At 41.8% G+C, this 24,357-nt stretch overlaps 1 protein-coding gene across 3 annotated transcripts in view; it reads left to right on the top strand.

Moving 5' to 3' along the window:
- LOC124151283 (run domain Beclin-1-interacting and cysteine-rich domain-containing protein-like) overlaps positions 1-15,833 on the top strand; it is an 86,780-nt gene extending 70,947 nt beyond the window's left edge. For all 3 annotated transcript variants that reach the window (XM_048383311.1, XM_048383312.1, XM_048383310.1), the window contains 11 exons: positions 1,115-1,157; positions 2,221-2,359; positions 2,811-2,885; positions 3,651-3,724; positions 4,403-4,467; positions 5,016-5,316; positions 7,802-7,880; positions 8,218-8,292; positions 10,832-10,922; positions 13,207-13,279; positions 15,555-15,833. In XM_048383311.1, coding sequence (XP_048239268.1) covers positions 1,115-1,157; positions 2,221-2,359; positions 2,811-2,885; positions 3,651-3,724; positions 4,403-4,467; positions 5,016-5,316; positions 7,802-7,880; positions 8,218-8,292; positions 10,832-10,922; positions 13,207-13,279; positions 15,555-15,651 — 1,112 coding nt within the window. In that variant the 3' untranslated portion in view covers positions 15,652-15,833. The remainder of the gene's footprint in view (positions 1-1,114; positions 1,158-2,220; positions 2,360-2,810; positions 2,886-3,650; positions 3,725-4,402; positions 4,468-5,015; positions 5,317-7,801; positions 7,881-8,217; positions 8,293-10,831; positions 10,923-13,206; positions 13,280-15,554) is intronic.
- Positions 15,834-24,357: the final 8,524 nt, after the last annotated feature.

Raw genomic sequence — 24,357 nt, 5'->3', positions numbered from 1 at the left:
TGCCTAGAAAAATATCTTGTGGCATCTAAATTCTTTTGCTTCACATATGTAGACACAAAAATAAACATGTCTGCTACTAATTGTACTCGCAAATAATTCCTCCTAAAGTCAACAATGAACTGAAATACATAAATATTAATGTAATTGGTATTTTATTTTAGTTGATACTTTATTGGCTAAGCAAGGATATACATGTACCTATGTAATCTATTAAAATAAATTGCATCATTGTTCGAGTCACAAATAACAAAACTCAAGTACAGTTTCCACTAATGTACAATTCCAAGACTAGTGCTATGACTTGTACATATAATAGTCATTTGATTAAAGATAATTTCAAATACTTTTGGCTACTTACAATATTTGCTTGACTTCTTGATTTTACCACTGGCTACCTGGAAAAAACTACTTGTAGCCATATGGCTACTTGGTAAAAATTTAAACTTTGAGGCCTGTACCTAGCTGTCCCGGCTGGCGCGTTCTGATGAACATTTTCTCACACGTTGGTGGTTAGCGTGAACAGTTTCACAAATCTCAGTTATTCCGGAAACCTGGAGAAATGTTCTGACCCTGTAGAAAATACATGTCCAACATCGGTTGAATAAGCCTGATATCATATTCACACCACTGAATTTGAAATATGCTCTGAATTTCTTTTCTTTCGTTCTATTGTAAATAAAATAAGTAGGCTGAAATGTTTGCTAGCTCTATGGGGATTCCAATGTAGAAGAGGTCCCCAGCAGCCTATGGTGGTCGTATGAGCCGACTTACCGATCGAGTGGTCAGGCTTGCTGACTTGGTTGATTATGGATCATCATACCACGATTGCATGGATTGTTGCTCACAATATCAATCACTGGATTGTCTGGTCCAGACTGAATGATTTACAAAACGCCTTCATATAGCTGGAATATTCCTGAGTGTGGCATTAAACAACAACCGTCATTTTATGTTTTACTGATCCTATTGTCTATTGGCAGATTTGGTAGATATGACCTTTTGACATTCTTAAGCTTATACTTACAGTGTTCAAAAATCCAATTTCAATTATGGAAAATCTTTTGATCTTGACAGTGATGATGTGATGTAGAGAATGTGTGTCTCTCCCTTCCAGATGCTGACCTACGTAAGAGCAGCCAGCCTCTAGAAAAACAGAAGTAAGTATCAGTTTCAAGGAAGAAATCCTTTCACAGACTCTGTTTCAGTATTTACTATTTAGTGTGAGGATGGATGGAATTATGTCCATAATGGCTGACAGTGACTTGGTTGATGGTGCTCTCAATATCAATCACTGGATTGAACACTGGATGTTACCAAGTCCAATATAGCTGACATCTACACAGTGATGGAAAATTAACCATATAATTCATCGGCTTTGTTTAATAACCCTAATGTAAAAAGTTTTAACAGAAATTTAGTGGCTTGGATTTAGAAACCATAGCAGGTCAAGGAGCCTATGACCTTCTGAATTATGAACCCCGGGTACAATCCAGGTTGGAATTTGTTTTCAGCAGCCCATGCTTGTCCACTCAGTGGATCGTGTGCACCACATCGTATCATGATGTAATGGATTGTCTGGTCCAGACTGATTATTTAGAGACCGCTGTCACATAGCTGGAATATTGCTGAGTGAGGCGTTTTAACAGCAAACACAAACATAACATAGTTTGAACACATGCAGATTTGTGTCCTTTGCACGTGGCAGGAACTGAAACTGTGCCCTGATTATGTTTCTGGGTTTGTCAGCACCATACCCGTGCTGGTGGGTAGTACCAAAGTATATATGTTTAACACTGAATATCTGTCACATTGGGCTTTCATCCCACATCAAGCTGACACACTGTATATGACTGAAATACAGTCCAAAGCGGTGTTAACCTCACTCACTCGCTGAAGTCTGGGATGTGCTTGTATATTCACGTGAAATAGATCACTGGCACGTCTGCACTATAGCTATGCTTGTGGGTTTACCAAACTATGATATGACCATCTTCCTTGCCAAGGAAGTTAACTGACTGTAAAAGTCCAGTTTCCACCCTTGCCAAACTAGGCTGGAATTCCGACCATTTTGGCTGGACTAGCAAGCTGCCAAATGCAAGTGATATGAGAGGTGGAATCTGATATGCTTTTGCTTTCAGTTAACTCCTTGGCCTTGGTAAGATGTGATATGACACTCACTCACTCACTTTAGAAGGCTATAGTTTGACCATGTGTTTGTAGTTCAATCCAGGACGGCGGTGGGGCCAACATGTCAGCCGAGTCTGTGGCCATCTCTTTACTAAAGAAGTTCTCGGAGAAGCAGCTTCCCAAGGCTTCGGACCTGGAGTGGCTGGTCTCGGAACAAGATGCTCCTCAGGCCGTGAGTGTGATGTATTATTGTTGTTGTTGTTGTGATTATTGTTGTTATTATTATTATTCTTGGTTGTAAGCCCATAAAAATCATGTTGTCATCCATTGGTAACTTAATACAAATGAGACATTTTCTTCTGAAGAATAAGATTTTTGAAATAATGAATTATGACTAAAGCAGTAAAATTCAAATGTAAGAGGCAACTAACAGGACCGGGTGGTCAGGCTCGCTGACTTGGTCAATGCATGTCATCGTATTCCAATTGCGTGGATTGATGCTCATGATGTCAATCACTGGATTGTCTGACCCAGACTGGATTAGTTACAGACCACCCTCATATAGCTGGAATATTGCTGAACACAGTGTTGAACAAACAAACCAACAAACATACAAACAAAACTGCAAGCTAAGCTGAACATTCAAATATTCTACACTATTTTGTCCATTATCCCTGCTGTAGTTGCTGCCCCTGCCCAACTCCTACCCGGTGTCGCCTGACGATGGAGAAAATGCTGACCTGCTCAAGAACAGAAAGGTGAGTCAGAGCTACAGATAAGCTGCATATTTGTGTAAAATACCCCCCAAAACTTTTCAAAACCCAATTACTTTCAATTAACATGCGTACAGAAACGCATGCATTATATGAAAACTCAATTGTTTGAAAACAGCACATTTCATACCCAATAAAGCTTTTTCAGCATGTGTACAACGAAGCTAATTTCTGAGTCAAGCCTATATGTAGAACCGTTATATACATCTAAATCATTATTTTGTATTTTTTTAAATCTCAAAATGCCTACTCATTTCGGGAAAAACCCAATAGAGTGATTATTAAATGAGTGAAAAAATATTGGTTACCCAATGAAAAATGTAATAACCCAATTAAAATAGAAACCTTCGATTAAAAACTGAATTGCTTAAAAGTTATCTGGAGCTCTGTGAGTCTCGTTCCACATCTCAACCCGTGAACAAACAGGTTCTTCAGCACCTCATGTTTGCCTGCCTTTGTGAAGATCCGGGTTAGAACTGGTCTTCAGCCACTAATGTGATTGGGTGGTCAGGCTCACGGACTTGGTTGATGCATGTCATTGTATCCCAATTGCATAGATCTATGTTCAAGATATCAGTCACTGGATTGTCTGGTCCCGATTCGATTATTTACAGACTGCTGTCAAGTGTGATGTTAAACAACAAACAGTTGAAACAAACAGATCTCTTTTTATGAAAAATTTCCTGAAGATTCCTGTGAAGTTTAATGTTAAAATTGATTCCCATTAGTGATGTTCTGCTTGTGTTTCAGACACGAATACGAGGGAACCTTGAGTGGGCTCCTCCACGGCCACAGATCATCTTCAACATACATCCCCCTCCCAAGTAGGTCATCACCATACGCTGTGGGAGATTTTACCATGTTTAGACTGTGTAGTTCCACCATATACAGGGCGGTCGTGTAGCCTAGTGATGATATAAGCATTCGCTCATCACGCCGAAGACCCAGGTTCGATTCCCGACATGGGTACAATGTGTGAAGCCCATTTCTTGTGTCCCCGCTGTGATATTGCTAGAATATTGCTAAAAGCGGCATAAAACCATTCTCACTCACTCCACGATAACCAAGCACAGGGTCCTGATTTTAAGGTTTACTCAGGTTGTTAAGGAAATTTTGTAATTTTGATCTGGTTTTTGGCCTCTCAACAGTTCAATACCTGAAGAGACACATGAAGATCCGGGGTAGAATACGTCTTCAGCAACCCATGCTTGTTGTAAAAGGCGACTATGGTTGTAATACAAGGCAACTAACGGGATCGGGTGGTCAGGCTCGCTGACTTGGTTTGATGCATGTCATTGGTTTCAATTGCGTGGATCGATGCTCATGATGTCAATCACTGGATTTTCTGGTCCAGACTCGATTATTTACAGACCGCCGTCATATAGCTGGAATATTGCTGAGTGAGGCGTTAAAAAACAAACAAACAAACAAACAAACAAACAAACAAACAATACCTGAAGACCTTGTATATATAATGGAGAGAGATGCTTTGCTTGTTTCAGACGTAGTGTTATATTAGCCAAACAGAACTACCGGTGTGCTGGGTGTGGGATGAAAGTCGAGCCAGGTTTGTATTTTTGCTAGAACTTCCTCTCCGTATAGGGGGCACGGCTGGCCCAGTCATCTAAGGTGCCGCAAGGTGCGACTCGTGGGCATGTGAGAAACCTATCGTTGTGGGTTCGAATCCTGGTTCGCCCTGATTGTTTCTAGGTTTGTCAGCACCATACCTGTGCTCGCTCAATCCATCCATCCATCCATCCATCCATCCATCCATCCATCCATCCATCCATCCATCCATCAATCAATCAATCAATCAATCCTTTCCCTAATAAAATCATTTCTTCTTTCACAAGTCTTATTTATTTGCGTATAATACGCACTTGTGTGTTATATGCACCCTTAAATATGGGCAATTAAATTCTTGAAAAATATATCTGTCGTAAATAAACATTTCAGGCTGTCAGCATAAACCAGGAAATTTATCTTTCAACTCTGTTTTTTTCACCAAAATAATATTCTAATAAGAGCCCTCTATTTCTAATCTTGAGAGGCCCTGGGCGCTTATTACGTCCTGTTTGTTACGTATGTCATGTGGTATTTCTCTATTCATTGCAGCATATGTGAAACGATTCCGGTACTGTGAGTACCTCGGCAAATACTTCTGTCAGTGCTGCCATTCCAACTCAGTGGACCTAGTGCCAGGGAGGGTGCTCCGCAAGTGGGACTTTACAAGATACTGTGTGTCAAACTTTGCCCATGATTTACTGGCGAAGATCTTCCAGGACCCTCTGTTTAATATCCTTGACATCAATGCGTTGTTATTCCGGCGAGTTCGGAACCTGGAGACAATACGTGACTGTCGGAAACAGCTCTTCCATCTTAAATCTTTCCTCAGAGTCTGCAAGCAGGGAAGCAGGTGAGGGTCCAGTGATTAGTGGTGGCTGCTTGTGATGAGAGTAACACAGTGTTTCCATTCTCTGGTGTATATAGCAGGGGTCCGGAAACCATCATATGCGCCGGACATGTCCGATTGGGAATCTCAAATGTCCGTTTTAAAATATTGCTTACCGGACATTTTAAAAAGTATTGTCCGGACATTCTTAAATTTTGACCGGACATGATCAACAGTTAGGACTGAGCAGTTTCTGTCTGCAGTTGCAACACAATGAAGATTAACTACACTGACAAGCTTTGTTTGTTTTGATTGCTGTAAATACATCATACCTACATGATAGTCCAATCGGTCAATCACTGTAATAGGCAATAAACTGAGTTGACACTGATTAATTGAGGATTAATTACTGAGAAAATCTTGTTAATTTGAGTGAAAGGTGTTTACAACTGTACATTAATACCTTGCATCATCGATGTACCTCATTATCCTCACACTGCTACGATACGTAACCTCAGACAAGAAGCGAAAGCGTGACGACAGCCAGTCGACCGATGCAGATCAGTCGAGCGGATCTGCCAAACCCTCAAAGTTTGGACGATCATTTTGTAAGTCGTGGCTAACGGCTTTCACTTGGTTGACATACAATGAGGATTTGCAGATTTTATTTTTTTCAGTAGCTAGTCGTATATTGAATCTTGATTGACCGCCATTTTGCTTTCTCGGACGATCGAAATCCAATTTTTTTATGGTCAATAATTAAGTACAGATGAAAAAAGTATTCAAATAACTATTGCTATCAACGATATTTTAGTATTTGTGATTAAATTATCTGTCTTGTTTTTAAAAAAATCTTTAGTTTAAAAAAACACTTTTCCCGTGAGGTCACGTGATAACCAAATATGGGATAATAGTCTCGATCCAAATGTTACAACGCGTACACTTGAGCAGACTCATGAATATAACTCATGAATATTAATTAGACCGTTCACTACGTTAATAGATCGTTATTATAACAGAAACAAACGTATGTTTTCCATTTAAATCTAAAATGATATTATTTGTTATTAATTGTCCGGTGATTTAAACAATTTAAATTGAAACAATTCATAATTCATCATATTATGAATACGTAAACTTGTAATGTGTGTGAAAAGTCGTACTAAAATACGCTATTTGATGGGGGCGTGGCCTAAATGCAAATGTCCGATTGGGATTTTAAATTTTCCGGTATATAGACCAGATACTGTAAGGTGTTCAGACATTGGTGGCTGCTTGTGATGAGAGTAACACAGTGTTTCCAGTCTCTGGTATATATACCTGATATTGACGGTTAAAATATGGCTTGGACCAGACAATTTGAGGGTTATCTGTCCCTGTTTCTGGTTAAAATTTGGTTTAACTGTTGAGTTGTAAGCGTTATCTGAGCCAGTAGACATTCTTTGTTCTCAAACTGAACAGTCAGATAAAATGTGTCATCTTTGCTCACTCTACTTTAATCTGGGCAGTTTTATATGTTTCTGTGTTGGGAACATTTTGGTTGAAACGAATTTGGAGTCTGAAAATAAAACTGACTCAAAGAAATTGATTATGTTCCAACTTGATGCAACAGTATATTCAAGACATCAGATGTAAATAAATACAATGTTGTTTGTTCCTCTAGATGAAAAGGTTTCGACAGGAAACAGATTGCGACTGATAGTTTGGTAACAAGCTATAAGGGACATATTTTTGTTTGTGATTTTGCTTTTTCTTCTATCTTCAAAAATTGGCTTCCACAGAAGATATCACGTGCATAACTTAAGAAGCAATATATTCTCGGAGATAATTAAGTTGCATGACAATACCTGGCAGACCATTATGACCTCATTGGTTACCATGACATCACTAATCTCTCTGCGGGGCAAGGGTGTCCAAGTCGTCTAAGGCGGTACTTCGCTGTGCAGAGTTGCGTCCCTTGGGCACGCCAGAAACCTATGATTGTGGGTCCGAATCCTGGTTCACCCTGATTATGTTTCTAGATTTGTCAGCACCATACCTGTGCTCGTGGGTTTCACGGAAGTGGTAAACGTCTGAGACATGCATCACTTTGGGCTTTCCTCCCACATTAAGCGGGTTAAAACCCAACTCACTCACTAACCTCTCTGCCTCTGAGGGGCGGTCGGGTAGCCTAGTGGTTAAAGCGTTAACTCGTCACGCCGAAGACCCGGGTTCGATTCCCGACATGGGTACAATGTGTGAAGCCCATTTCTGGTGTCCCCCGCCATGACATTGCTGGAATATTGCTAAAAGCGGCGTAAAACCGAACTCACTCACTCACTCTCTGCCTCCGAAGCTGGTTAGCAGTCTTATCACATAGAGGAGGTTATTACCGTTACAAAACTGAAAAAGTTGGAAGAATGATTTTGGATGATAAGTACACTTGTTGACTTACAAATACACTTTATTGACGCATGTTGATATATTGATATCAAACGACACTAATGTGAAATTCTCCATATGTTTACAGATTGCTAGATGATATAGAAAAATTACCTCGGCACTGGTTGGATGAAACAACAGTGTTCTCCATGGAAGATCTAACACGAGTGAGTTGACGAGCCGAAGGCGCCCAGCAAACAGACTGGCAGCCCATGGTCCAATGAAAGAGATACTATTGCTAAGGCTGTAGTACTTATAATCCATGGAATTTGCATGAGTAAAGAAACTGTCATAATAAGTGTTTGAAATGAGGGAGGTGTTTGAATCTAGAGACCTGCATCACTTCGGGCTTTTCATCCCACATTAAGCTGACATGTTGCAATATAACTGGAATACTGTTAAAAGCGTTGTTAAACCCAACTCACTCACTCACTCCTTTTGACTGATAAAGGCCTTGCTGTGGTATTGTTTGACAGCTCTCCATGTGTTTGTTTGTTGTTGCAGGTGAAGAGTGGGGACATGGTGAACCAACTGAAGAACTGTGTCCACAACGCTCTGTCCCACATCCAAGACTGCCCGGTATGTTGGCTCATCTTCCTGGGGGGGGCCCAGGTGGCCCAGTCGTCTAAGGCGCCACGATTCACTGTGCAGAGTCACATCTCTTGGGCATGCCAGAAACCTATGATTGTGGGTTTGAATCCCGGTTCGCCCCGATTATGTTTCTAGGTTTGTCAGCACCATACCTGTGTTCGTGGGTTTCACCGAAGTGGTAAACGTCTGAGACCTGCCTCACTTCAGGCTTTCCTCCCACATTAAGCTGACATGCCGTGATATAACTGGAATACTGTTAAAAGCGGCATTAAACCCAACTCACTTACTCACTTTTGTCAAGGTGTTTACATGATTTGTTGCACTTTGAGAAGTAGGACTCGTTTTATCATAATATAGATTTGGATTATTGATGAGATCGAGATGGTCTTGACTTGGTGCTGCCATTTTATTTGAAGCCCGTACAAGTGATATGAGAGGTGAAATCTGATTGGTCAGTAGGAGGGACATTGAAGGGACATAACTTGTAATAGCCACTGGTGGCGCTACGATGAAGCCCAGAAATTCCAGCCTTTTCGGCAAGGGTGGAAACTGGACTTTTACAGTCAGTTAACGCCCTTGCCTTTGGAATATGGATTTGGGTTGGTGATCCCCACCAAAGGTCTGAGATATTAGTCTGAGAGAAACACCCAGGCAGAGTTGACCCCATTACCCCATGCATGTCATTAGAGTAGGCAGTTTGATGCACCCTGTAGGGGTTCAGTGTTTCAAGAGGCGACCAAATGGGTCAGGTGGTCTGGTTCTCTCTCTTGATTGGACCGCCTCCGTGGTCTAGTGGTAGAGCGTCCGCCCAGTGAGCGGAAGGTCTGGGGTTCGATCCCCGGCCGCGTCATACCAAAAGATGTTAAAAGATGGTACTTGTTGTTACCCTGTCTGGCGCTCGGCATTAAGGGGCTAAAACAAGGACTGGTCGGCTCGGAGTCAGTATACTGTGTCTGAGTGGGGTATTCATGCTAAAATGCGGCATGATATCTCAGTAGGGTAGCACTATAAATCGGCATCAGTCCGGTCTAGTACAAGCAGCCACACACACACGTACATGCACGTCGCTATATCAGTGCAATAATCTTGGACGCGACGTTAAACCCAATTTCACCTCATCTCACCTCTCTTGATTGTTTGTGTGTCCTCGTACCTGAAAGTGTGGATCATTGTTCACAATATCAATGACCGGATTGTCTGGTCCAAATTTGATTATTTACATCATGTAGATGGAATATCGTTGAGTGCAGCACCAGTTAGGAAAGGCACAACAACCAATACACTTCCGATATTAGACAGCGGTTTCACTTCAGCAGACATAACATACCAAGAAGGCGGCGTGAAGAGACCATTGCCAAGTAACCTTAAGGTTTCCTGAAACTAGTCCAAAGGGGTGGCATGGCAACAACAACAAACAAAGAAACACAAATTTGATGCAACTGGATTGACTCAGTGCCTTGGTTGATTGCTTGTCACATCAACAGCTTCGTTCCAGTTATTTGCAGACCCCTGTGATATGGCTGGAACATTGCTGACTGGGGTACAAAACAACATGCACTCACTCACTTATAGAAACACCTTTTTATGAAAAAAGTCCTCCGTTATCTGGACCAACGGTGCATTATTAGTGCATATCAACCCTTGACTGCCAATTGTGTAGATCAATGCTCATGATGATAATCTGTGAATTTTCTGGTCCAGTCTCTTTGAGTGTGGTAGTAAACAGCCCATGTCTGACCTGGTTAAAATTACGGAATAATGACAGTAGTTTACACTGTAGGATCTGATATAGCAGTGTTTGCATCGTGATCTTGATATTGACAATGAAAGCAGGTTTAGCATCGTGATCTTGATATTGACAGTGAAAGCAGGTTTAGCATGGTGATCTTGATATTGACAGTGAAAGGAGGTTTAGCACTATGCTCCTGATATTGACAGTGAAAGCAGGTTTAGCATGGTGATCTTGATATTGACAGTGAAAGCAGGTTTAGCATGGTGATCTTGATATTGACAGTGAAAGCAGGTTTAGCACTATGCTCCTGATATTGACAGTGAAAGAAGGTTTAGCATGGTGATCTTGATATTGACAGTGAAAGCAGGTTTAGCATCATGATCTTGATATTGACAGTGAAAGCAGGTCAAGCATCATGATCCTGATATTGACAGTGAAAGCAGGTCAAGCATCTTGATCTTGATATTGACAGTGAAAGCAGGTCTAGCATCATGATCTTGATATTGACAGTGAAAGCAGGTCTAGCATCATGAACTTGATATTGACAGTGAAAGCATGTCTAGCATCTTGATCTTGATATTGACAGTGAAAGCAGGTTTAGCATCTTGATCTTGATATTGACAGTGAAAGCAGGTTTAGCATGGTGATCTTGATGTTGACAGTGAAAGCAGTTTTAGCATCATGATCTTGATACTGACAGTGAAAGCAGGTTTAGCATCATGATCTTGATACTGACAGTGAAAGCAGGTTTAGCATAGTAATCTTGATGTTGACAGTGAACTGCTGCTGTTTCAGTTCTGTCAGGGTCTGGGCTTCATCTGTGAGTTGTGCAGCTCCCATGACGTCATCTTCCCCTTCCAGCTAGACAAGGTGTACCAGTGTCCAGGTAAGCAACATCGTCTACCAGTGTCCAGGTATTCCCCCTCCAGCTAGACAAGGTGTACCAGTGTCCAGGTAAGCAACATCGTCTACCAGTGTCCAGGTATTCCCCTTCCAGCTAGACAAGGTGTACCAGTGTCCAGGTAAGCAACATCGTCTACCAGTGTCCAGGTATTCCCCTTCCAGCTAGACAAGGTGTACCAGTGTCCAGGTAAGCAACATCGTCTACCAGTGTCCAGGTATTCCCCTTCCAGCTAGACAAGGTGTACCAGTGTCCAGGTAAGCAACATCGTCTACCAGTGTCCAGGTATTCCCCTTCCAGCTAGACAAGGTGTACCAGTGTCCAGGTAAGCAACATCGTCTACCAGTGTCCAGGTATTCCCCTTCCAGCTAGACAAGGTGTACCAGTGTCCAGGTAAGCAACATCGTCTACCAGTGTCCAGGTATTCCCCTTCCAGCTAGACAAGGTGTACCAGTGTCCAGGTAAGCAACATCGTCTACCAGTGTCCAGGTATTCCCCTTCCAGCTAGACAAGGTGTACCAGTGTCCAGGTAAGCAACATCGTCTACCAGTGTCCAGGTATTCCCCTTCCAGCTAGACAAGGTGTACCAGTGTCCAGGTAAGCAACATCGTCTACCAGTGTCCAGGTATTCCCCTTCCAGCTAGACAAGGTGTACCAGTGTCCAGGTAAGCAACATCGTCTACCAGTGTCCAGGTATTCCCCTTCCAGCTAGACAAGGTGTACCAGTGTCCAGGTAAGCAACATCGTCTACCAGTGTCCAGGTATTCCCCTTCCAGCTAGACAAGGTGTACCAGTGTCCAGGTAAGCAACATCGTCTACCAGTGTCCAGGTATTCCCCTTCCAGCTAGACAAGGTGTACCAGTGTCCAGGTAAGCAACATCGTCTACCAGTGTCCAGGTATTCCCCTTCCAGCTAGACAAGGTGTACCAGTGTCCAGGTAAGCAACATCGTCTACCAGTGTCCAGGTATTCCCCTTCCAGCTAGACAAGGTGTACCAGTGTCCAGGTAAGCAACATCGTCTACCAGTGTCCAGGTATTCCCCTTCCAGCTAGACAAGGTGTACCAGTGTCCAGGTAAGCAACATCGTCTACCAGTGTCCAGGTATTCCCCTTCCAGCTAGACAAGGTGTACCAGTGTCCAGGTAAGCAACATCGTCTACCAGTGTCCAGGTATTCCCCTTCCAGCTAGATAAGGTGGACCAGTTTCCAGGTAAGCAACATCTACTTAACAGTGTCCAGGTATTCCCCTTCCAGCTAGACAAGGTGTACCAGTGTCCAGGTAAGCAACATCGTCTACCAGTGTCCAGGTATTCCCCTTCCAGCTAGATAAGGTGGACCAGTTTCCAGGTAAGCAACATCTACTTAACAGTGTCCAGGTATTCCCCTTCCAGCTAGACAAGGTGTACCAGTGTCCAGGTAAGCAACATCGACTTAAGCACTGTGCAGGTATGTGAATCATCTCTTAATGTTACTTACTGCTTGCATCAAGAGCAGGTTTACCATATATACTTTGCAGTGTCTACACAGGTCTTGTGACCACGGGTGGACTAGTCATCTAAGGCTCCACAATTTGCTGTGTAGAGTTGTGTCCCTTGGTGTGTCAGGAACCTGTGATTGTTGGTTGGAATCCCAGATTTGCCCTGATTATGTGTCTAGATTTTGTCAGCACTGTACCCCTGCTTGTGTGATTCACCAAAGTGGTAAATGTTAGAGACATAGCCACGAGTCTCCTCGTCTGAAATCTGACTAGACTACACATGCTCTTCTTGCAAAATATTGTTATTTTACAATAAATATGTCCCCATAAACCAAATTAATGACAAAAGGATGAACAGGGTTTTGTGTTGCACCATTGCGCTGTACAATGTCACCGTTGTCTGATAAATAAGCAGTTGTCACAATATTTATAAGAATTGACATATAATTGTTTTGGCGTTTATGGAGTTATAAATGTCGGTAGAGGCGACTAACGGGATCGAGTGGTCGAGTGGTCAGTGTCATCGTATCCCAATTATGTGGATCGATGCTCATGATATCAATCACTGGACTGTCTGGTACAGACTCGATTATTTACAGACCGCCGTCATATAGCTGGAATATTGCTGAGTGCAGCGTAAAACAACAAACCAACCAGCCAACCAGTACCCCAAACTTGTAAAATAGACTAGAATTAACAGAAATCTGCTGGTCAGTTCTCGTTGCACAGCCCAGACTCCGTTCCGGCATGAAACCAACACGTCAATGCTCTGATGTGATGCCCTTGTTTCCAGATTGCCATGCGTGCTATCACAGGACCTGCTACATACCAGGCAAATGTCCAAAGTGCTCCAGGATAGAACTGAGGTAAGATGAAGAACAACTCTACACTTTTTTAGCTCACCTGACTGAAGTCAAGAGAGCTTATGTTGGGGCGTGTGGTCCGTGTGTCAGTCCTCCATTAACTTTGGCATTTTCAGCATCACCTCCGAAACTATCAAGGCCTATGAAGCTGAAATTGTGTGAATGATCCAGCTATGGTGTCTTTAAAACTTGATCACAGAATCAAGATCTGATTTCATACAAGGCTGCTATGGTGGCCATATTGAAATTGTCATTCTTGGCCATTACTAGGTCAGAGAAGGCACAATTTATGGATAACAACTTCTTTAGTTACTGTAAAGGTGACGTTTCGGGATAGATCCGTATCTGGACAGAAACGTTGCCTTTACAGTAATTAAAGAAGCTGTTATCCATGAATTGTGTCTACCCTGTCATCCGTCAACTTCTAAGTAATGCCTATGAAACAATTCCTTATCAAGTCAGATAGCAGGCCAGCACTTGGGACAATGTAACCCCTAGGCCAGTCAAAGCCAAAACAGCCATTGCTTCGGATGTCGAGGCAAAGGCTAGTGACCTACATCACTTCAAATAAGGATCTCTTGATGTGATGGAACCGCCTCCATGGTCTAGTGGTAGAGCGTCCGCCCAGAGAGCGGAAGGTCCGGGGTTCGATCCCCTGCCGCGTCATACCAAAAGACGTTAAAAGATGGTACTTGTTGTTACCCTGTCTGGCGCTCGGCATTAAGGGGCTAAAGCAAGGACTGGTCGGCTCGGAGTCAGTATACTGTATTCATATTAAACTGCGGCATGGTATCTCAGTGTGCTAGCACTATAAATCGGCATCAGTCCGGACTAGTACAAGCAGCCACACACACACATACACGTGCATGCACATCGCTATATAAGTGCAATAATCTTGGACGCGACCTTAAACCAAATTTCACCTCACCGTACCTCTTGATGTGATTGACTACTCACAAGGTACCTGACCCCCAGTAACCCTGACCTTTGCAGTTGGTTGAACTGTGCACATAACCTTGGTCTTAACTGTGTCCTCTGATACTGTTTGACTGATGAAACTTGGCATGCAGGTCCCTTTTTATGAAGAAATCTTATCTTGTTAAAATCAATTTGATTTTATTGTTGTTTTTTTCTAAATGCGAAGGAACTCAGATTTTACAAAAAGTTAAAAACGTCTTTTTGAGGGCTTAAACTTAGTGTGAATGTAATCAATACAAGAAGATCCATGAAGGCATCACTATTAGCACAGAATATTGTCCAAAATAATATTGCAAAGATACCTCTTTTGCTTTTTCCTGGATTTTTTTGCACCATTTTTCTCAATGTAGATGTTTGTACCAAAATAAGGCTGAAGTGTCATGAAAATGATTCTGCTTGTGTCAGGTGAGCTACAGTCAGGTGAGCTAGAGAGCCTTGTCTATTGCTTAACAATCAGCTTTCTTGGTATAAATAAATATTTAAGATAGATTTGTGTAGTTTAATAACAGGGCTTCTTTTGACACAGTGATCTGAGAACTATGGTAGCTGTATGTTAACATAGACTTACCTTAGTCCTAGGCCACCTCTGTGGTCTGGTGGATGGAGCATCTAGATCATTAATATCTGGTACTTGTTGATTCCCTACCTGGCACTCACCATAAAGGGACATAATGAGGGCTGATTGACTTGGAGTCAGTATGCTGTGCTGAGTGTGGTATCCATGTCAGACTGAGGCATGGTATCTCAGTGGGCTAGCACTATAAAAACCGGCATTAGTCCGGGCTAGTACAAGCATCACACACAGACACACACGTGCAATTAACTACAATGTGACGTTAAACCCATTTCACCTCACCTTAGTTATAGGGCAATGATTGCTTTGTGGAATAATATTCCTATTTAATAAGAGATTCTGACATGAAAATCTGCTACATGTTATCATTCCATTTGACAAGGATAAGACCCGTGAAGATCCGGGGTAGAATAGGTATTCAGTAATTTGTGCTTGCCATAAAAGGCGACTATGCTTGTCGTAAGAGGCGACTTACGGGATCGGGTGGTCGGGCTCGCTGACTTGGTTGATGCGTGTCATCGGGTCCCAATTGTGTGGATCGATGCTCATGATGTCAATCACTGTATTGTCTGTTCCAGACTCGATTATTTACAGACGCCGTCATATAGCTGGAAAATTGCTGAGTGCGGCGTAAAACAACGGCAAGGATAACGATGTTGTCTGACCTTGTTTCTGTTTTGAAGATTATAAGTCTATAATATTATGTCTTGCTTTTCGCTTATCCAGGAAACAGCGTCTGGCCGAACAGTCAGTCTCCCAAGACAACTACTTCTCCGATGACAGCGGTAACGACAGTACAGAGCCCTCTGGTGTCAAATCCTGATACCACCATTCAGTGTTCCTGATTGTCTGTGATATATTTATACAATATGCAAGAATCAAGTCACAAGAAATATGCCTTGCTACCGAACAGTAGAAAGTAGATGGACTGTCTTTTACAAGAATAAAAATATATCAGTTTGTATGCAGAAAAAAATTGACAGGAAATAAATATTATTGATTTACTGTAATGCTTTGCAACCTGCATTGACATTCCTCACAAATGCATCAAAACTTGCATGACGCTTGAATACCTTACACTGGATGTAATGGATTTGTTAACCTTTTAACAATTTCCTTAGGATTAAAAAATGAAAGAATTGGTTCTCAGGCAATGGTTTTTGAAAATATAGTGCGGGCAGGCGGTGTCTTTATTTTTTTTTGGTTGTTCAAACCTTATATGTAACCAATAAACAGTTGTGTTATCAATAAAACAATTGTGTACAATGAACCTGGGAAAGGGCCTCCCAACATAAATGTATTCCTTGATGAGTACGATAATAGAATACAAGTTGGACTTGGAATATTTAAGGATTTTGTATATATTTTTAAAAAATTGAAATAAAAACGAAATGTGTGGCGAACTTTATGATGATGCGGGCAGTGCCTGAGAAGCAATACCCTACTTGATTAGAGTTGTGTTTTCGTAGCCTACTTGCAACTATATCTGCCTTTATTGTCAGCAAATTTGACTATTTATATTGTTTATATATCCAAAATAATAAATATACTACCAGGCCTTTTGAAAGCCCCCTGATCTAAGCAGTATGTTACAAGTAGTCAAATGTTTTGCATACTTTCAAAGAAAGAATTTCGGTTTAGAATTGGTCTCCAGCAACCTTTGCTGGTGAGAAGAGGCGACTAACGGGATCAGGTGGTCAGGGTGATCTGGTTGATTGGGTGTCATCATACCCTGGCGGAGTGGATTGTTGCTCACAATGTCAATCACTGGATTGGCTGGAATATTGCTGAGTGTGGAGCTAATCAACACACAAATGAGAAATGCAGTGAAACTTAGTAGGGGGCTGTTTACTGTGCACATTTGGATAGAATTGATGAGTCATTACACCTCTATTTAAAACAGTTCTGACCCATGAAGATCCGGGGTAGAATAGGTCTTCAGGACCAATGCTTGCCGTAAAAGGCGATTATGCTTGTTGTAAGAGGCGATAAAGAATTGGGTGGTCAAAGGTGGTTGATGCATGTCGTTGTATCCCAATTTCATGGATCAATGCTCATGATGTCAATCACTGGATCAATTATTTGCAGACCGCCGTCATATAGCTGGAATATTGCTGAGTGCGGTGTTTAACAACGAACAAAGAACAAACAAACAAACAAACAAAACAGTTCCAATGGCAGTATTATATCTGAAGTTGACTGAGCCAGTACACTTTACAGACCCAGGGTACAAGGCTTGACGTCGTCATCGAAATAAAATAGTAACATAATAACAGCATTAACATGGAACACCATGCTAGCAATATTTCCCGTGCAGTGACCTTGTGAAGCTGTAGGTTTCAGATTGTTGCTCCTGAGTTGTCATTCCTGGTGTTGATGTTTGTAGAAGCCTCCAAGGGTTGCTGTTCAGTAAATCAGTTTTTGTCCTTTTAAAGTACAGTCCACTCACTATCTACAGGGTAGTTTACAGAAATAGTCCATGTATCAGAACATCGTTCTACCAAGTCAATATATATATCAGTTATACCATGAACACTAATCTTCCCTGTTCCAGCCACCCATCACTATTTCCAGTTATATCACATTTTCCCGAGGCAAGAGAGTTAACTGACTAGAAAAGTCCAAGTTTCCACCCTTGCCAAACTAGGCTGGTATTATGAAGTTATATTTTGGCTGGACTAAAGAGTCTATGCATAGTCCAATCAAAATCGTGCAATGAAATCGAAATCTGGTTCGTAAACTGTCATGGAGATTTTGGTCGAATGCAGGATTTGCAAAGGATGTGCACTGCCAACTCATATTCAAGAGATATTTTCCAAATCTGTTCATAGTTTTGATCAAGGTGCTCACATGATTTGATGCACTTTGCAATGTAAGACCTGTTTTATCACAATATAGATCTTGGTTATCAATTAGATCGTCTTGACTGGGCACCACCGTTTTGTTTGAAGCAAATGCAAGTGATATGAGAGGTGGAATCTGATTGGTCCATAGGAGAGGCTTAGAGGGGACATAACTCGTAATAACCACTGGGGCCGCTACGATCGAGCCCAGGAATTCCAGCCTAGTTCGGTGGAAAAGTCAGTTAACACTTTTGCGTCGGGAAGATGGTTATATCGCACTATGCTACTTGGTATTGTATACGAGCATGCTTTGTGAAACTTCAAGCTCTTTGCTTTTGCTACACGAGTCCTCTTCTCCACAATAAATAATTTTTTCGATGAACCATTCATAAGCTATTAAGGGGGCACTGGTGGCCCAGTCGTCTAAGGCGCTTCTATTCGCTGTGCAGAGTTGCGTGTCTTGGGCACGCCAGAAACCTATGGTTGTGGGTTCGAATGCCGGTTCGCCCCGATTATGTTTCTAGGTTTGTCAGCACCATACCCGTGCTCGTGGGTTTCACCAAAGTTGTAAACGTCTGAGACCTGCATCACTTCCGCCTTCCTCCCACATTAGGCGGACACGCCGTGATATAACTGGAATACTGTTAAAAGCAGCGTTAAACCTCACTCACTCATTAGCTATTATCTATTTAAAATTACTTCTTTTCGAAGTGTGAATTATACAAGTATAAGTTTAGTGTTCATGACTAACATAGTAAGATCAGCTCCTACAGTATCTAGAGTGTTATGCACTCATTCATCACATGACTCAATACATCATGAGTCGATATACCAATATAGAAAAGGTCAGAAAGTGCAGCATCAGAAGCGTTGCATGTGATAAGGGGGGAGGTCTGCAGAGGAGTCCTGTGCAGTTGTGTCCCTTTATGGTGCAGGATCCTGCTTTGCAGAGTTGTGTCCCTTCCCTGCGCCTGGTTCCACTGATTGTGATTATTACCCTTGGACTGTCTGCGCCATGTCAGTGTGTAGTGGTAGATGTCCATGGTCTGAGTAAGGTTGGTCTTCCCCCTAAATGTATGTGTTCAAATGAGATTATTTTTTCAAAAAGAACCGACTCCACCCCAACCAGAATATGAGGGTCATTCCCTTACGAGATATTGCCCATTGCTTATAGCTCTGGTGCATGAATCCCCATCATCGTCATCCACTAGATTAGATTTAAGATGCAGCGTTAGCGCTACACGGATTAGTTAAACTCGGACATTGCCTTTCTGAGATTGAGACACACCTCTCCAACTTCTTACATTCCCTTCCACAATGAGCAGCGACTTCGAAATAATCCAGGGCTGTCATTGGTTCCTGTCAGTGGATGGAGTATATCGATATATATATACATAAACAAACCATATATCCAGCTCATGCTGCTTCAGTAGTGTTCCAGTAGTGTCTTCATTGTGCTGTCCAGTCACACCTTGATGAAACCATTTGATTTCAGAGGGGTGGAGTAGACTATCATCTAGTCTCTGAAAAGAATATATCTTAAAAAAATAATAACACTAAAAATGTAATAAAAAGGAGCTCAGAGACTTTCTTCATTTTCAGATACTGCAGTAATCTAGACTTGCCAAACATTTGTTTCAGAGTCTGTATGACAGACTAGGGGTGGGGGTTGGGGAGAATGTTTTAGTTTGAGATCAGAATTTTCTTTTGGATGTTTAGGAACTCAATTATATTTTCCAACTCTAACAGGTCCTCTTGTAATATTATTTTTAAAATATAAAATAATGAACTTTGACACTTTCTTTTGAACACATTATTGTAGTTCCTTTAATGCGAGGTATAAACGATTGATTTTCGGTAAAACAGAGGCTTCATTATTTTTTTCCAAAAAATCCTGACGCCCTTCCCCCCCACCCCTTGAAAATCAAATCTAAAGTCCACATCATGAAGTGAGCGTGTGGATAAACTGCTTTGTGTAGTACTCTCTACAGAAGGAAGGGGGCACGGGTGGCCCAGTCGTCTAAGGCGCCGCGATTCGCTGTGCAGAGTTGCATCCCTTGGACACGCCAGAAACCTATGATTGTGGGTTCAAATCCCGGTTCGCCCTAATTATGTTTCTAAGTTTGTCAGCACCATACCTGTGCTCGTGGGTTCACCGAAGTGGTAAACGTCTGAGACCTGCATCACTTCGGGCTTTCCTCCCACATTAAGCTGACACGCCGTGATATAACTGGAATACTGTTAAAAGCGGCGTTAAACCCAACTCACTCACTCACTCTACGGAAGGATGCTTGTGTGTGAGGATGCTGTGAGCTTGAGAAGACCGTGGGTACAGAGACAGAACAGGCAGTCCACATGTGGAATTGTAATGACAAATTGCATTGCAGGGATTTCCACAGCATTAATGTCTAAATACCAAAGAGCACAATTACCCTAATTAGAACACTCTGGTTTTGCACTGGTTTGTGATCTAATCAGTGATCTAATTCAATTGGCTTCAGTGCTTATAAATATTGGAGGTGTCCATTGAAGTATTGGACATCCATGGAAATTTCTTGTAGTGTTCTTGAATAACAGGCACATCTGAAGTAAATCAAATGCCTATTAACTGAAGAAATTCCAGTTCTTTACTGACAATTCTCCGATTGCAAAATTGTTATGTATTGAATTTTTGAATGTATACTGAACAAACAAAGTTAGGGATCATGAATATTATTGGGATATGTTTTTGTAGTGAATACAGTGCACAATTTCATACAAATATCCCAAACATATTCATGATCGCCAATTCTTTTTTCAATATATGTATGTCAAAAATTCCAGCAGTTGTCATTGCTTAAAGGTAATGAAATTTCCTTGAAATGTGATAATGGTCCATAAAAAGCTTGAGTTTTGAGTCTGTAAACATGAAAGCCTGGGTTTCTATTTATTTCACTGAAAGTCAAGGTTAATGACCTTTATAGAAATGAACACAAGATGAACGAGATGTGGAAGTCACCTTGTGGACTGAGATTCTGTCCCTGCAAAGAAATATAGTTACTCACCGATATGCAATATTGTCAAATATATACAGAGATATTATTTTATGTATTTGTTATATTGTAAGTCATGGTTATAATGGGCAGAGAACCCAACCAAAATAAATACTTACAATATTTGATGTGTTTGTGTCATTTGTTTGTTTGTTGTTTAACGCCGCACTCAGCAAAATTCCAGCTATATCACGGCGGTCTGTAAATAATTAAGTCTGGACCAGACAAATCAGTGATTGACATCATGAGCATGGATCTATGCTATTGGGATATGATGACATGCGTCAATCAAGTCAGCGGGCGGATCACCCAATGCTGTTAGTTGTCTCTCACAACAAGCATAGTCACCTTTACGGCAAGCATGGGTTGCTGGAGACCTATTCTACCCCAGATCTTCACGGGTCTTATGTCATTTGTTGTGACATTTTGACTATGTACACAGATGGGGATTTCATCATCATTATGTCAACGACTGATATACGGCTTGACTGTAAGCCAGGAGTATTACACACATGTAAATGTCAAGCCACACTGTAATGTGGGAAGTATGGGGTAGAGACAAGCCCCCAGTAACCTGTGCTTGTCATTAGAGGTGCCTTCTCCTCCTTGCATCTCATGATGATGTTTGTTGTTTAACGGCGTACTCAGGAATATTCAAGCCATATGACGGCGGTCTGTAAATAATCGAGTCTGGACCAGACAATCCAGTGAATGACATCATGAGCATCAAGAGGGCACGGGTGGGCCAGTCGTCTAAGGTACCACGATTCGCTGTGTGTCCCTTGGGCATGCCAGAAACTTATGATTGTGAGTTCGAATCCCGGTTCGCCCCGATTATGTTTCTAGGTTTGTCAGCACCATACCAGTACTTGATACAGAAGTGATGCAGGTCTCAGACGTTAACCACTTCAGTGAAACCAACGAGCATGGATATGGTGCTGACATGGAATCAAACCCACAATTGTAGGTTTCTGGCGTGCCCAAGGGATGCTCTGCACAGATAATCACGGCACTGTGGAAGACTGGGCCACCCGTGCTCCCAGGCATCTTGGACTGGATGATAGCCAAGGAGTGGAGAATGAAAGTTGAGAACACACTGACCCAATTTGACCAGGCAAATAAGTGTGTTATGAGAATGATATCCAGCATAGAAAAGTGCAATACAAACAAACATGAAATACTCATATCCCCCACAAATATGACATGTCTGGCTGTGTGCAATGCATTAGACCCTGTGAACTATGTTCACTGGGCCTTTTTGTAAATGGCCTAATTGCAGCACTAAAAAAAGAAGAAATATGGTACGGTTTTCAAGATCTGCTTCAGAAACGAAATGTGACGGACAGACGGAAGGACGGACGGCACCCATGTTTTTAAAAACTCCAAACTATCAAAAGACACCAGTTCACCACTAGACCTATGTATGTGCCAAGTTTGGTGAAGAAATATGGTACAGTTTTCAAGATCTGCTCCGGAAACGAAATGTGACGGACGGACGGAAGGACGGCACCCATTCCTATATCCCCCTTCCACTTCGTGGCGGGGGATAATAAACTATTACCATGATTACTTGGGGACAACAAGTTATGTCATGTGAAGGCTGGGCCTTTCTATGAGGTGAGTGTGCAAGGAAATATTTTAATTTGTTATGTATGGCCTTATGGAAACCTGAACTTTTCATTTCTCCCTTTTGACTGAATGATGAAACAAGCTCCTTCCTTTAACCATTCCTGGGATCCCTGGCTCCAGCATTGAGAAACTGCTGCCATTGTGGAGCTGCACTTGGTTAGTAGGAGTTGTCTCCCCTTCATCTCCAAATAAGTTATCTGCATTCGTCACTTCTCGCCCCTTTCCGTCCCCCCTATTGATGATCATGATGATTATGTTAAAAAATATGACATCCAATCAGAATGCGTGTATGACTACAAGTATTTCGGTCAAAGAATCCCTCAGAAATAATTTTTGATTTTACATGTCTTGCATTAAAAATATACCCAAGATACAGTTAAATGTGTTCAATCCTACTGGATAAATACTGTAAGTCCTAATGTGTTTTCAATAGCATCTGGAATAAATATGATATATGGTGGAAGAATACGTGAATCACCACGCAACAAGTTGACAATTGTTTTAGCTACGACCGTTTGCGCTTAGATGGAGCCCAGTCGCAGACATCTTTTATCCCTGCCGTTATACGGTTGGAATATTGCAGAGAGTGGATTATATCATACTCACTCACCCCAAATGAGAACTTCTTGTCAGGGTAAACTTTCATCCAGGAAAGACAAATCAAAACAAACACGATATACATTGTAATTTGTTGTCATTGTTGAATTTATATTTCATGCTGACAAAATACTGCCAAAATGACCGATGAGGAATATAACATGCAAGTGTAACATAAATATTTGGGTAGTACCACTGAGCAGCTAATGGATATGAATGTCATATCCTCATACATGACTTTGATTAACCTCGTTGAATGGAGAACTATACAGATGCATGATGGTACTGACTGGATACAACCCGATTCCAGCTTTCAACCTCAAAAAACATGTTTTGTTTGATGTTTAACGCCGCACTTAGCAATATTCCAGCTATATGACGGCGGTCTGTAAATAATCGAGGTTGGACCAGACAATCCAGTGACTTACATCATGAGCATCGATCCACGCAATTGGGATCGTTGACATGCATCAACCAAGTCAGTGAGCCTAACCCCCCGATCCCGTTAGTCGCCTCTTATGACAAGCATAGTCCCCTGTTATGGCAAGCATGGGTTGCTGAAGACCTATTCTCTACCCCAGATTGTCACGTGATGAAGTGATGTCGGTGCTGTGACTGTCTTCAAGTGTGTGTTAAAGAAGGAGATACAATCGTCTTCGCAAATTGCTTTTTTGAAACCGTGCATCTCACCTTGCCTTTTACGGCACGCATGGGTTGCTGAAGACCTATCCAATCCTGGATCTTCACGGGTTCATTGTCATTTTGATTGTGATATGCCACGATGGTTTTGATCGTTGCTCATTATTTCTGTGACAGGTTTGTTTTGTCCAGACCTCACTATGTATGTGGCTGGAATATCAGTGAGTGAGTTTGAGTGTGGACTATAGTTTTACATCTATTTTAGCAATATTCCAGGAACATCACAGTGGGAACACCAGAAATAGGCTTCACACATTGTACCCATGTGGGGAATCAAACCCAGGCCTTCGTTGTGACAAGCGAACGCTTTAACCACTAGGCTACCAAACCGCCCCTTATGGCAGGAATATTTCTGACACTGCAGGTTAGTGAGAGACTGTCATTAAATTACATTCTATCACTTCAACCCATGAAGATCTGGGTTAGAATAGGTCTTAAGCAACCCATGTTTGTCATAAAAGGCATTTATGCTTGTCGTAAGAGGCGACTAATGGGATCGGGTGGTCAGACTCACTGACTTGGTTGATGCGTCGTATCCCAATTGCGTGGATCGATGCTCATGATGTCAAACACTGGGTTGTCTGGTCCAGACTCGATTATTTACAGACCACCATCATATAGCTGAAAAATTGCTGAATGCGGCATTAGACATCAAACAAAAATTCAGTCATAATCACACACCCAGATAAAAAGATGTTCGGAAAACTGCCATTTTGAAAATGCTCATGC

This window comes from Haliotis rufescens, unplaced genomic scaffold (genome assembly GCF_023055435.1).
Source record: "Haliotis rufescens isolate VD_foot unplaced genomic scaffold, xgHalRufe1.0.p SCAF_47, whole genome shotgun sequence".
In the NCBI taxonomy this organism is placed as follows: Eukaryota; Metazoa; Mollusca; class Gastropoda; order Lepetellida; family Haliotidae; genus Haliotis; species Haliotis rufescens.
This window is presented reverse-complemented; position numbering and strand designations above follow the sequence as displayed.